The 13870-nt window shown below is 35.5% G+C and overlaps 1 protein-coding gene across 1 annotated transcript in view; it reads right to left on the bottom strand.

Moving 5' to 3' along the window:
* FBXL17 (F-box and leucine rich repeat protein 17) overlaps positions 1-13870 on the bottom strand; it is a 478320-nt gene that overhangs the window by 321780 nt on the left and 142670 nt on the right. The window contains exon 5 of the mRNA XM_067731391.1: positions 13643-13750. Coding sequence (XP_067587492.1) covers positions 13643-13750 — 108 coding nt within the window. The remainder of the gene's footprint in view (positions 1-13642; positions 13751-13870) is intronic.

Genomic DNA, 13870 nt, shown 5'->3' on the forward strand with positions numbered 1-13870 from the left:
CATACGAAATTATTAAATGCTGATTGCTAAATGAGTAAATTTGAAATTAAGAACAAAACATTAAAAATAATTTCATGTACCTAGGTTTCCGTAAACCAGGTCTCCGTTCTTTTAACTATATCGAACGCAGGATCTGCAGCTCTGGAGCTACATGTTTCTAAAAGTGATATATTTGAACATAAACCTCAGTAATACATAAGCATTAAATAATAAAAAACAACATTCTCACTCTACGTAATTAAAGATCATTTTAGAACAAGAAGCATAATCAGTTCTTTATTTTCATGTTCGTTCTTAAAATGAAGAACATTTAAACAGTCTCTGTAAGTTTTCACAGTTTTGATGTGAGTGGCAGGAATTTTGAGTAGTTCACCAAAAAAAAATTTTTTTTTTTTTTTTAGATGTTGGGGGTAGGAGTTTATTAATTTATTTTTGCTGTGTTGGGTCTTCGTTTCTGTGCGAGGGCTTTCTCTAGTTGTGGCGAGCGGGGGCCACTCTTCATCGCGGTGCGTGGGCCTCTCACTATCGCGGCCTCTCTTGTTGCGGAGCACAGGCTCCAGACGCGCAGGCTCAGTAGTTGTGGCTTACGGGCCCAGCCGCTATGCGGCATGTGGGATCCTCCCAGACCAGGACGCGAACCCGTGTCCCCTGCATTAGCAGGCAGATTCTCAACCACTGCGCCACCAGGGAAGCCACCAAAAATTCTAATCACTGTCTTCTGCTGCAGAAATGTGCATATTTGTTAACTGGCTTCCTGTTTTCTTTGTGCAACAAATCAGAATGGATGCTCCGCTCCTCCTCTTCCACTCTGGCAGGCAGCACAGTCTCCAATTGACTTTTTTCTAGGATTTCTTTCTACCAAATCCCTTTCTTTTCTCCATAGAAGATTTCTAGAGCTCATAACAGACTACAAACAGCACTTAAAGTTAGCAGCACTAAGCAGCCCTGTCACTTTTTTACCTAGCAGGAGCTAAGAAAAAGAATTTCTCCTCAGTTAAAAAATAAAACATTCATACTGTTTGACTTAAATAAGAAAAAAATCAAAGCTTAAATAAATTAAGGATAAATTAAGTCAAATGTGAAGCATGCAAGGAAAGATTACTTTGTCTAATTGGACTGGTTGTATACTTCTCTTTCATTTCCTCATACCAAGTTCACAGATCTGTCTTTTTAAAAAAGACAATTCATGGAATTTTGAACCCATTTCAGTCACCTGAATCCACTTATCACACTTCAATGTGTCAAAAGTTTTGGAAATATATTCCAAATAAAAGTTTTACGACCTTATTTTTAAAAGTAGTAAAATAACTGAAATGCCATTAGCCCAAGACAAAAGCTTATCATATCTAAGCCAAGTGACCTGTACATTGACCTCTTGATATTATACTATTAAAGTCAAACAGCCAAATTATTCCATTCTTTATTTCTAAATGTATGAAACTGAAAAACAAAGAAACGACATTAATGATTTTTAATTAAAAATACTCTGGCATATACTGTCATTTTCCAGCATTCAAAAAATGTTACAGAAATGATATACCTACTCTCTAAAATGAAGTGCCTTTTATTTCTTTCTTTCTGGTTTAGAATATTCACCTTCACATGGAAAATCTCTTGGGCTTACACTCTCATTTCTGAGCCTTAGACTAAAGTCAAAGTTCAGAGTGAAAGAGGCCCAAAACTTAATTTCAGACATTAGTCTTGCTAATCTGTGACCAGGTACTGTTCACAGAGGAACAGCATGAGGCCCCTTCAGTAGGTACCTGCAGCTTCTCTCTGAGGCTTACCCCATAGGTCTGGAGCACCCTGAGTCATTCAGGAAGAACACAGCTAACCTAGGCATCCATTAGCTTTCTCTTCTCTCAATCTCCAAGCCATTTTTATGAGAAGAAACATTCCAAAATGTATATGTAACTCTGCCCCCCTACCCTCCCTCCTGAAGTCCCCAAATAAAGCCTCAAATACCCCTTCTAGTTGGTATTAACAATCTAATATTTTTATTAACAATCTAAAATGAATTAACAATTCATTGATATTATTAATCTAAATATTAATAAGTCTGATATTAACAATCTAAAAATGAATCAATCAGATCACCCTTACTAGCGAGAAAGAAAAAAATCAGGATGCATGTTTGGAAAAAATACTATTTCTTCCACAATCTTCATTTCTGGCATTATACTTGATACTACGTAAGTGCAACAATCACCTATAATAATAAAAGAATGAACACTTTCCAGGTGAGAAAAATCTTAGAAAACTCAAACTTTTTAAAGAGCATGTAAGGATTCATACTCAAAATCCAAATCAGGAACTCTACAAAACACTGAATCAAGTCCCATTTGTTTTACTTAGTTTTACCTTTGTCCTACAAAAGCAGTTCCAAGAAGCAACAGCATTTGGTTTACAATGTATTTAAATTTGGAATTGACAAATCATACTCAATGTTAAGAGCTGGAATTAAATGATCTAAAATTCTAGGTTAATGACTATGCTATAGGCAGTATATCAGATACCAATAAGAAATAGCACTCAGAAAGAAGGTCTTTATAAAGTTTTCCTTGATTTTAAGTAACATAGAACATGAAACTACATTATTATTAAAAAATGCAAATTTTTCAAAAATGAAGTGTAAAAATTATATAACCTTGATTTATATATTAAAGCACTACTTTCTGATACAAAGAACTAATTCTGTTCTCTCAACCAGTTTCTTCCATCTATGAGTTGAAAAGCTTCAACTAATTGAAATGAAAACTTAAATAACAATATCTAGTATATAGCTAACTTTAAATATCAAAATTTATGATTTACTTTAATATTATGTACTTCTCACATCAACAAAAAGCATGACCAAGATTTTTGAAAATTAAAAAATAAACAGATGTACTGACATGATAGTATGTTACTTGTTGCGGAGCACAGGCTCCCGACGCACAGGCTCAGCGGCCATGGCTCACAGGCCCAGCCGCTCCGCAGCATGTGGGATATTCCCGGATCAGGCACGAACCCGTGTCCCCTGCATCGGCAGGCAGACTCTCAACCACTGCGTCACCAGGGAAGCCCAGCATGTTACTTTTTACTTGTCAGTCAAAACCATCCAAGATATAACTTAAATTAACTGGTAACTAATAATCGATAACTCAAATAACTAGTTCACGGCAATTATTTAGTCAAATATTTTTCTTTACATTTGCCTCTGTGAATTGACATTATACATTACAGCACTGAGAAACATTTAAATTTTACTCTTTCTAGGGTCATGTATAAAACCTATTCTTTGGGCTTCCCTGGTGGCACAGTGGTTGAGAGTCCGCCTGCCGATGCAGGGGACACGGGTTCGTGCCCCGGTCCGGGAAGATCCCACATGCCGCGGAGCGGCTGGGCCCATGAGCCATCGCCGCTGAGCCTGCGTGTCCGGAGCCTGTGCTCCGCAACAGGAGAGGCCACTGCAGTGAGAGGCCCGCGTACCACCAAAAAAACTAAAACAAAAAAAACCCTATTCTTTTATAATTAAGCACCTAGCCCTCTATCCTACTCTTGGGAATCACCACAGCCTTGTAGCTTCATTATTCCTAATTACCACATAGCTAGCTTCCTCTACCTCTCTAGTTATAGCTTTTCTAGATCCAAGACCAAAGTATGGCTAGAGAGTGTCTAAGGAATGGTCAAGTCTAATTTAAATGTTATAGTATGTGCAATTCTCTGCTTTGTGCTTGATCCCCATTGTTACAAGACTTTCTAAGGGGAAATAAATATCAGTTATATTCTCTTAGATGTGCTCTCACATAAGAAACCCTGAATGACGCAAAAAGGAATACGTATTAGGATCTAATCAGGAAAACAGAAACCACCATAAGCATTTATTAAATTACACAAAGGGAATTTCATTAAGGAAAGTGGTTATTCTGATGAAGTAGAAGGTGAGAAGACAAACTGGAGAGACTAATGTAAGCCACAGATTTAGCAGCAGCAGGAGGCCACAAACACCCTAAGGCTAGGGAGACAGAAAGAAGACTCAGTGTTCATGGCCACAGGCCTGGTCTTCCAATACAAGCTGGAGCTGCAGGAGGTCTGTCCAGGGCTGGAACCATGGAGATGAAGCTGTTGCCAGAAATGTTACCTGAGACAGACAGGGAGGTTGAGAAATACCAGACTGTCTCCCTCCCTTTGCCTTCCTGCCTCCCACTAAATGCAGCCTGCAGGGGGAAGCCTCCTATGATATATAAGAGCATGCTTAGAGAGAAGAAAGGATGTGAGGGCAAACAGACCTAGGACCAGCACAAAGCAAAAGGAAAGAAAGGGGAAGGGGGAGCCAGATTCCAAAATGAAAAGAAGTAGTCAATCTAATGAGAGTTCATTATCACAACCTAGAAAAAGGAAGAACTGCCAGAGCATTCCCCACACCTTGTCTGAGAAACCCAGGGTGCTAATAAACTTCTTCTCCTTTGAGCTAGATGAAAGCTGTAAAAGTATCCTGAGCTGCTTTCTGCTTTCTCAGGCACAGGGGTATTGCTTCATTTTTAAAGATCAAAAATTGATAGCCAATTGCATGTTGAAAAGTACCTCTGATCAAACATAATAACCAAGCATTTCCACTAATGAATATAACAGAGAAAGTTCCAGTGGGCACCTTTTTTCTTGGAAAAAAATGTTGATGGCCAATCATCCCACTGGGATACAATCAATTGAAAGGAAGTCTACTGTAGGGGAAGCAGCTATGTTCCTGATGGTTTTGTAAGTACACTGTGATCAACAGCTTTTGTGTAAATACCTGTGATACCTCTGGGCTGGAGAGCAAACATACGAAGAGCTCAACTGCCTTTAGTCAGTAGACGCTATGGGACTCTATTATTGGGCCAGTGTGCCAGGAGAAGAGGGAGCTCACAACCAAACTCTATTCCAAAAATTATTATGGAAAATAATGAGTAATATTATGTAGACCCAAATTCTGGTTAAATACTGAGGTTCCAAGATAAAATTTTAGAACTCACCTCTGCTGTTACACAGATAACTTTTGACTAATAGAGAGTTACCATGGAAATGAATTCCCTGTTTTCAAAGAATGTGACTCCAATAAAGATGCAACATAAGTTTTCTTCCCCTCAGTATTCAGGAGCCCCTTAGGCCATCGTTATAAACACTGCACAATGTTAAACAAAATTGTAAAGAAAAATCTGATAATTTGGATTCTCTATGGTTAATGATTGGCACAGTGTGGGCATGTACTGTGTTTGTGTATAAATGAATATATAATATGTACATATGCAAGCATTTCCCTGTGGCTAACAGGACCTGCCCAGGGGCAGTGAAAATAGTGTTTAAATAAGACAGTTGAATTAGTTGATAATAAAACACCGTTAAATATTTTATAAATGTTCAAAACTATTAAGTGAATATAACTGTCAATGTTTTAATCAGTTGAATATGTTTTCAAATTAATTGGACTCTAACTCTGTAATTCTCAGTAAATGTTTATTTTAAATTAATAAATGATAACTGAATCACTTTGCTGTACACTTGAAACTAACACATTGAAAATTAACTTTACTTCAATAAAAAAATTAATTAATAAATGAGATCTGCTTACTTTCTTTCCCTCAGTAGTATATCTCCTCATTAAGTTTCATTATAACGTATTCTCATTAAGCCCCAGATCTGGTTTCTCTAATTCAGGTAGTCTATTCTGTCAATTTAGAGATGTGACCCCATCCGTGCCTGATATAACTATGCATTTATGTATAAACCACAAGATTGAATGAAGCAGATTCACACTGATCCTTAAATAAAATTTCTGTTACAACACAGTGTGAATGAGTCTGAAAGCCAAAAAGAGCTTGAAAGCAGTGTCTCCTAATATCTTTCTTGGATAAAGACTGACCTCATGTGTTAGAGACCAGATAAATAAAGTTGAAATCCTTTTTTACAAGAATACTGGCAACGAAAACCATAATTTACGAACAAGTGTGTGATAAAAATTCAAGGAGTGAACTGAGGATAACATAAGCAAAGTAAAATAATATTTAAAGTATAAAGCCAAGATCCAGGAAAAGCCCTTTCAAAAAAGATACCCAGCTTTCCTCATTTTGTATTTATATATTTATAGTAGAGCCTGAAGTGACCATTTTATCAAAGGATAGATGCAACAAAGAAATTCATTTGTTCATTTTACTCTGTTAGGACTTTCACAAACTGAGTCATTTGAAAGATGAATTCATTTATTTTACTAGTGTCACATTGATACATCTTGCTGCTGTAGTTGCGGAAATGAAAATGTAGCACAAATATACATTACAACTAGAGTAGGAGTAATAGAGTTGTAAAATATAAAAAGAGTAGCCTCACTGAATAGATACTACTGACTTAACAGAATGAAAAAAAATGTGATAAATTGCCACAGCTTACGTAGACACTGCCTATACTAATTTAGAAAAATAAAAATCAAAGTCACTAATTTGTGCAATAACAATAAGGTACAACATACCTCACACTGGTCAGAATGGCCATCGTTAAGAAGTCTACAAAGAACAAATGTTGGAGAGGGTGTGGAGAAAAGGTGACCCTCCTACACTGTTGGTGGGAATGTAAATTAGTACAACCACTATGGAGAACAGTATAGAGGTTCCTTAAAAAACTACAAGTAGAGGTGCCATATGATCCAGCAATCCCACTCTTGGGCATATATCTGGACAAAAATGTAATTCAAAAAGATACATGCATCCCTATGTTCATAGCAGCACTATTCACAATAGCCAAGACTTGGAAACAACCTAAATGTCCAACAACAGATGAATGGATAAAGAAGACGTGGTATATAGCTACAATGGAATATTACTCAGCCATAAAAAAGAATGAAATAATGCCATTTGCAGTAACATGGATGGACCTAGAGATTATCATACTAAGTAAGTCAGAAAGAGAAGGATAAATACCATATGATATCACTTATAGATGGAATCTAAAATATGACACAAATGAACTTCTATGAAACAGAAACAGAATCACAGACATAGAGAAGAGACTTGTGGTTGCCAAGGGGGAGGTGGGGTGGGGAAGGGAAGGATTGGGAGTTTGGGGTTAGCAGATGCAAACTAATTATACATAGAATGGATCAACAACAAGGTCCTACTGTATAGCACACAGAACTATATTCAATATTGTGATAAACCATAATGGAAACGAATATTTACAAAAAAGAATGTATATATATGTAAAACTGAATCACTTTGCTGTTCAGCAGAAATTAATGCAACAATGTAAATCCACTATATTTCTATAAAAAAATGAAAAAATAAGGTACAAAAGTGTATTCCTCTGATTCAGTATATTGCTATGGTAGGAATTTTTTTAATGATTTTATTTAAAATATTATTTTAATTGTTCAGTGTATTAAAGGGGAAAAAACAAAACAAAACCATGAAGAGCAGACAAACAGTTTTTAATCTTAACATTCAGCCTTGGCACTCAGGTAGAAAGAAGGGTCATAAAGTTTTTAACTAAGATTTATTTTCATGAAAATTATTTTTCATTTTTATTTTAATAAAAGAATATGAATGGATTAGGACTAAAGAGTTATAAGAAGCTTTTATACATAATGACGAATATTTTTCTAATTAATTAATTAATTTATATATATTATTTTTCAAATGCTGCTTTAGTATGTGCCAAGCACTCTTCCTCTAAAACCCGAGAGATAGGTAGATGTTATTATTATCCTCATTTTACAGATGAGAAAACTGAGGCTAAGAGATTAGGTGATTTGCCCTAGGTCATACAATAGCAGTCATCCTATTAGCTTTGATGACAGCAGTAAGCAGTTTGGTCTCCGTTGTGAACTTCAAAGAAAAAATCTATTAATGGATCACACCAGGCCTAGAGAATCAGCGCCTAAATTCTCAACACTTGATTTTTGGCTCAACTCTTAACTCCCGGAAAGCTAAAAAGAACCAAACGCACAGTCATCCTACAAATACCTCTTCAGAGTCCTCACTGGTCATACTCACTAGGGAATATTTCAGAGCTGAATGAACTTAAGAACACACACTTGCCACATCTTAAAATATCACTCAAGTACCTATAATTAATCAGAAACAAATGAAATGATAATCTACAACTTAACAGCTAAAACAACCCTAAAGTAGCAAAATAATATGTTCTGCCTTTAGAATAAGACATTCTAAACTGATCTGTTGTTTGGAAATTTGAAAGAAAGAAAGTTCATCTTTCATTTCTAGTCTCTGAATAAACATGAAAACGAAGATGAAAATTGAGTTAGCTGCATGAATGAACATTCTTTCACTTACTTATGTTAAATTGACTGAAAAAAATCAATTTTGTTTTTCTTTAGAAAATATTTCACATTTTCAGCCATAAGCACTTTTAAAATATGTGTTTTTAAAAAAGTTCTTTAATATGATATGGTCCAAGAAAATATCTGAACTTTGGGCATTCTTTTAGCTGTTACCTTCAAAAAAAAACACCTCTATTTAAAAACAAAAACAAACATACCCATATCTGACACATCCTAAGAATTCAGTTCATGTTTATAAACTGAAAAACTGAAGCAACAATAAGATCTAAGGTACCACCAGAATTAATATCATTAATTAAGATATCATCAGAATTATATCATTAATTAATAAACACAACTTTTAAATTTATCAACAATCTTAAGTTATGACAAATATAAATTTTTATATAGCATATAATGAAAATGAACATTTTGTCAAAAATTCTTCACCATCATCCTTAATAGTCATATAAAATAGCATCTTCCTGACTACTGGTAGAAATCATTTGAACTGATCTAAGTCAATTCACAATGGATCTGTGGCATTAAACTCATGAACCCACAGCATTTCTGAGGTTTGCACTCCAACTATACATAAAAATAATGTCACTTTGACATTTCAGATTCCATTGGCTTATCTGTTCAACTGATTTAAAATTAATATTATATATTAATGTATATGATTATTAATTATTATCCTGAGCATTTTCCATGGTATTATGCATTCTCAAAAAGCATGCTATTGAATAGTATGATTTTATCATGTTATATTAATAGCAACATTTTTAACCCCTTAAAAGCTTTTTTATTATTATGGAAATTTTCAAATATAAGTAATGAGAATAATATAATGAACCGCCATGTCCTATAGCCCAGCTCAATTATCTATATTTTGCCATTTTTGTCTCCTTTAGTGGCCTAGCCACTTTTTTTCTTTTTATCCCTTTGTAATATTTTAATGCAAATCCCTAACATTGTGTCATTTCACTAGTAAATACTCAAGTATGTATCTCTTACTGATAAAGTTTTTAAAATATATCAGATATTTGGTAGAATTCACCAATGAAGCAATCTAGGCACAGAGTACCATTGGAGGGAAGGTTTTTAACAACAGACGTAATTTCTTTAAGAGATATAGAGGTATTCAAGTAATCTATTTCTTCTTCAGTGAGCTTTGGAAGTTTGCATCTTTCAAATAAATTTTCCATTTCATCTAACTTGTTGAATTTAGAGGCATAAAGATGTCCATAATATTCGCTTGTTATCCTTTTAATATCTGGAGAATCTGTAGCTATGTTACTCCTCTGAGTCATGGTACTGGCAATTTCTCTCTCTCTCTTTTAAGTAGTCTCAATAGAGATTTATCGAGTTTATCAAAGAACCAACCTTTAATTTCATTAATTTTCTCTTTTTTTTGTTTTCCATTTCATTGATATCCACTTTGATCTTTATAATTTCCTTTCCTCTGCTTACTTTGAGTTTAATTTGCTTTTCTTTTTTCAAGTTTCATAAGGCAGAAGCTAAGGTCGTTGATTAGAGACCTTTTTTTTTATACAGGTGTTTGGTGGTATTTAAAGTAAATACTTTAGTAGCATCACACTAAATCTGATGTGTTGTGTTTTCATCCTCATTCAGTTCAAAATACTTTCTAATTTCTCTTTTTTTTTTTTTTTTTTTACGGTACGCGGGCCTCTCACTGTTGTGGTCTCTCCAGTTGCGGAGCACAGGCTCCGGACGCGCAGGCTCAGCGGCCACGGCTCGCGGGCCCAGCCGCTCCGCGGCATGTGGGATCTTCCCGGACCGGGGCACGAACCCACGTCCCCTGAATCGGCAGGCAGACTCTCAACAACTGCGCCACCAGGGAAGCCCTCTAATTTCTCTTTTGATTTCTTCTTTACTCATGGGTTATTTAGGACTGGATGAGCAAGGAAGGGAGAGCATACTCCAATCTCTGGGGTTTTCTATGCAAGTTCTCTCCACTCTGGTACTCTGTCCTCTGAATTCTGGCTATTCTGGTCTCCCTGGACTTTCGGTTCTGTCTCAACTCAGATAGTCTGCTGAGTTTTGCCTGGGTTATCCCTCTCTGTGCTACAAGCTGGAAACTCTTCCAACATATTAGACGAAGGCAAGCATAGGGCTTCTCTTGTTTGTTTCTTAGATCTCAGGGATCACTGTCCTTGGTTGTCTGATATCCAGTGTCTTGAAGACCATTGTTTCATATATTTTGTCAGTTTTTCTAGGTTGTTTCAGGGAAGAGAGTAAATCTGGTCCCCACTACTCCATCTTAACTGGAAGAAGAAATCCAGTTCTGTTTTGTTTTTTTTATAGATCATTGTAAACTCATGACTTTTATACATTTGTTTTAATCCATTTCAGCCATTTTCCTTTTTGATGCTCAACGTATCCCAGCTTAGGCCAGTGAGAGGCACTTCATGTTGGCTTTTGGGTCCTTTGACATGTTCCTATTAGTCCTTAATGTGGCAAATGATATTTAGGCACTACAGTCTAGTCACTAGGGGTTAACTATACATTTGCATTTGCTGAACTTGTTTTTGAAAAGTGGGAAGGAGAGCAAAAGTACAAGATAGAAATATTTTACATTTATAAATAGGTACATGGCAGTGAAAAGAACACACCTGTGTTGGAGGAAGCTCAATTCTGCCGGATACAAGTCATTAACATTCTCAACTGTTAGAGACCTCAAAAGTTCTTATCATTGCTTCCAAACCCACTCTGGTAAAGCTGACTTTATCTTCTCCACCTGTGGGCATTCAGTCTTGGCTACTTCTGGACTCTCATTTACATAGTCACAGCAGCTTAGAAGGAAGGCCGCTTACTTCAATATTGCTTGATATTAGCAGAATCTATCTGAAGACTAAGGGTGTGTCATCAATAAATAGAGTCCAGCCAAGACTGAGAGCATCAAAGTAAAATTAAGTCCACGAGACCACAGTAATAGAATATCAATATTCTTCCATTTATTCCCAATCTTTTGTCTTCTTGCCCTTGATTTAACAATCTAAGATGTCACAAATCCCCAATTTTCCCTTCTAACTTACTAAAGACTTGACATTCCTTAGTTTCAGTGACAGCCACTCACAGTCCCGTCCAGGCCAATGACTCAAATTCAGAGATTTGTCTGGCTGTAAGAAACTCTAGAGATAGATCACCTAATACAGGCACATCTCTTCATAGGAGGAAACTAAGGCACAGGGATTTTGTGGCACCTGCTTCTAGTAGCAAACTTAGAGCCAGAGACTTAGTAAAGTAACTTGGAGAGATTTTCTAAATCATATAAAATTAAATGTATTTATACCAGTAACTCTCAACACTCTGCATCTCATATCTCCCTAATCATTTATTTAAGAATTACATACCATGTTGATAATAAATTATTTAGAGCTATATACCATGATTATAATAAGGGTAACACAACTTTCTAGGAACATTTATATATTTACAAACATTTTGTGAATGTAAATTACATTTTGTATAATGTCTTAGTAGAAAAATACTGTCAGAATGCAAATATTTTAACAAAAAAGCTTTTATTTTATTAAAACTTGAGTTCTACCCTTGGTTTTCAAGAGATAAGATAACCAAAATAGCTTCGCAAAAGTTATACATGTTTAAAATGCTATCTTGCCTTTACCCGAATCCATGAAACTAAGCAATATTATGCCACAAACCAGTCTTCTCATCAAAACAAATACTGTGCTGAGCAAGAAAGATGCTCCTAAAACGCTGTGGACCAGCTTTGATATGAATCCAGTAGGTTCTGACTGCTAACAGGCCAAAACACCAATCCTGGTATATAATCTTCACAATAATCTTCTCAGCAAATTAAGCCTTCCAAAGCTGACATTTGCTATCGCTACTATTTTGTCAAAGAAAATAATTCTGATCTTTTAAGTACCAGTGTACAATAATTTTTGGCCATCTCAAAATGCTCAGGGAAGCACTTACTGATCTAATAAGTCTTGTTTTGTCTTTAATGAGTACAATTTCAAGTGATCGTAAAAAGCCCACATACGGTCATTATAACCCTTGTTGTGAACAAGCTGTTCATCCAAAGGCATTTTTACTCTACACCATAAACAGCATTAGATGTGACAAGAAAAATACTCATCTACCAAAATGTTCAGGCCAAGGTTATAGAAAATGAATAAAAAATTATGGTTACATATGGTCTTGGTTACACTGAGATGTTTTGATAGAGCAATAAGAGAGAATAACGTGCCTGTCCTCTCTGCTGGCTTTAGGTTCTGATCCTCAAAATATAATTAAAGCTGATCAGTCATTTAAGACACAGAACAACCACAGGCTCTGTTTCAGATACACTAGACTAGAACAGTGATTTGATTTTCTTTTCAAAGTTTGCTCTGATTTTCCAGCAATTTAGATATTGTAGCACCTATTTTAATAATAGTAGCTAAAGTTTGCTTAGCACTTACTGTGGTTTCGATACTGAGGCAAGCATCTTGCATATATTACTTCAATTAATTCCCTGAAAAATAATTTGCTCACTTAGGTAATAAATGGCAGAGCCAAGATTCAAACAGGAGCTGACAACAGAGCCCAGACTCCTATCCACTGGGCCTTATTGCCATTGTTCTAGGTAACTCGTAAACATTTTCTCTTTTCCTAGGAAGAAAGAAAAACATTATATCCTGCTAAGCTGTAAGCTTGAAGAGACCTGACAAATTTCAGATAATACACAAGTAAATTTTATAGTAACCAGTTTTCTAAAGCATGTATATAAGATTAGCTCCTAATTATTTTAGAACTCTGAAAAACAGCAGAGATGACACATTGAAAGGGAGAGATTACAAAGGAACTGGTATTTTCATTATTGCTAAAATATGAGATTTCATATATTTGGTATACAAGTAAACTCTCTGAACTATAAAGTTAATTTTTGACATACATTTGCTTCTCTTTTCATGTTACATACTCAGCTTAATCATATGCACTGACCATATTCACTTCTTAAAAGCCAAATGCTCTGAAGATCTAATGATATGTGACCAGTGAACACTTTCATCAAAATATCTTCTAACACAATACATTAACATCTCAATATGTTTTGTCATATATATCAGTTTCTTTAATGTATATATTTCATAGTCATTAGCAAATGAAAAAGCAAAAAAGTTTCTTGTTTAAATGAATGTACCATTTCAGAAAGGATAGATTTTGTATTGTTGCCTTAAAGTGATTTTAATTTTACCAAACACTACTTACACGTCTATAATGGTCTGAGTAGTCCTCATTCAAGTACGTATAACATTGCTAGGGCACTGATATGAATGATACTCGGAAAAACTAAGGAGACGTAGCCACGGTTCCTACCTTGGTTAGATGAATGACTCCTTTAGAAGTAACTGAACAACCCATGAAGCCAACGTACTGAAGTTCAGGACAGTGCTCAGCAAATGCTTTCACCGATTGATCTGTCACCTAGGGAAGAGACATGAAGAAAGTCAAGGTGGCATTACAGTGAGTGAATTTAAGGATTTGGCTACTGCAAATTCCCTCTGCCTTACCTTGCATCATTAATATTTCCCTTTCCAATGGATC

This window comes from Pseudorca crassidens, chromosome 3, assembly GCF_039906515.1.
Source record: "Pseudorca crassidens isolate mPseCra1 chromosome 3, mPseCra1.hap1, whole genome shotgun sequence".
In the NCBI taxonomy this organism is placed as follows: domain Eukaryota; kingdom Metazoa; phylum Chordata; class Mammalia; order Artiodactyla; family Delphinidae; genus Pseudorca; species Pseudorca crassidens.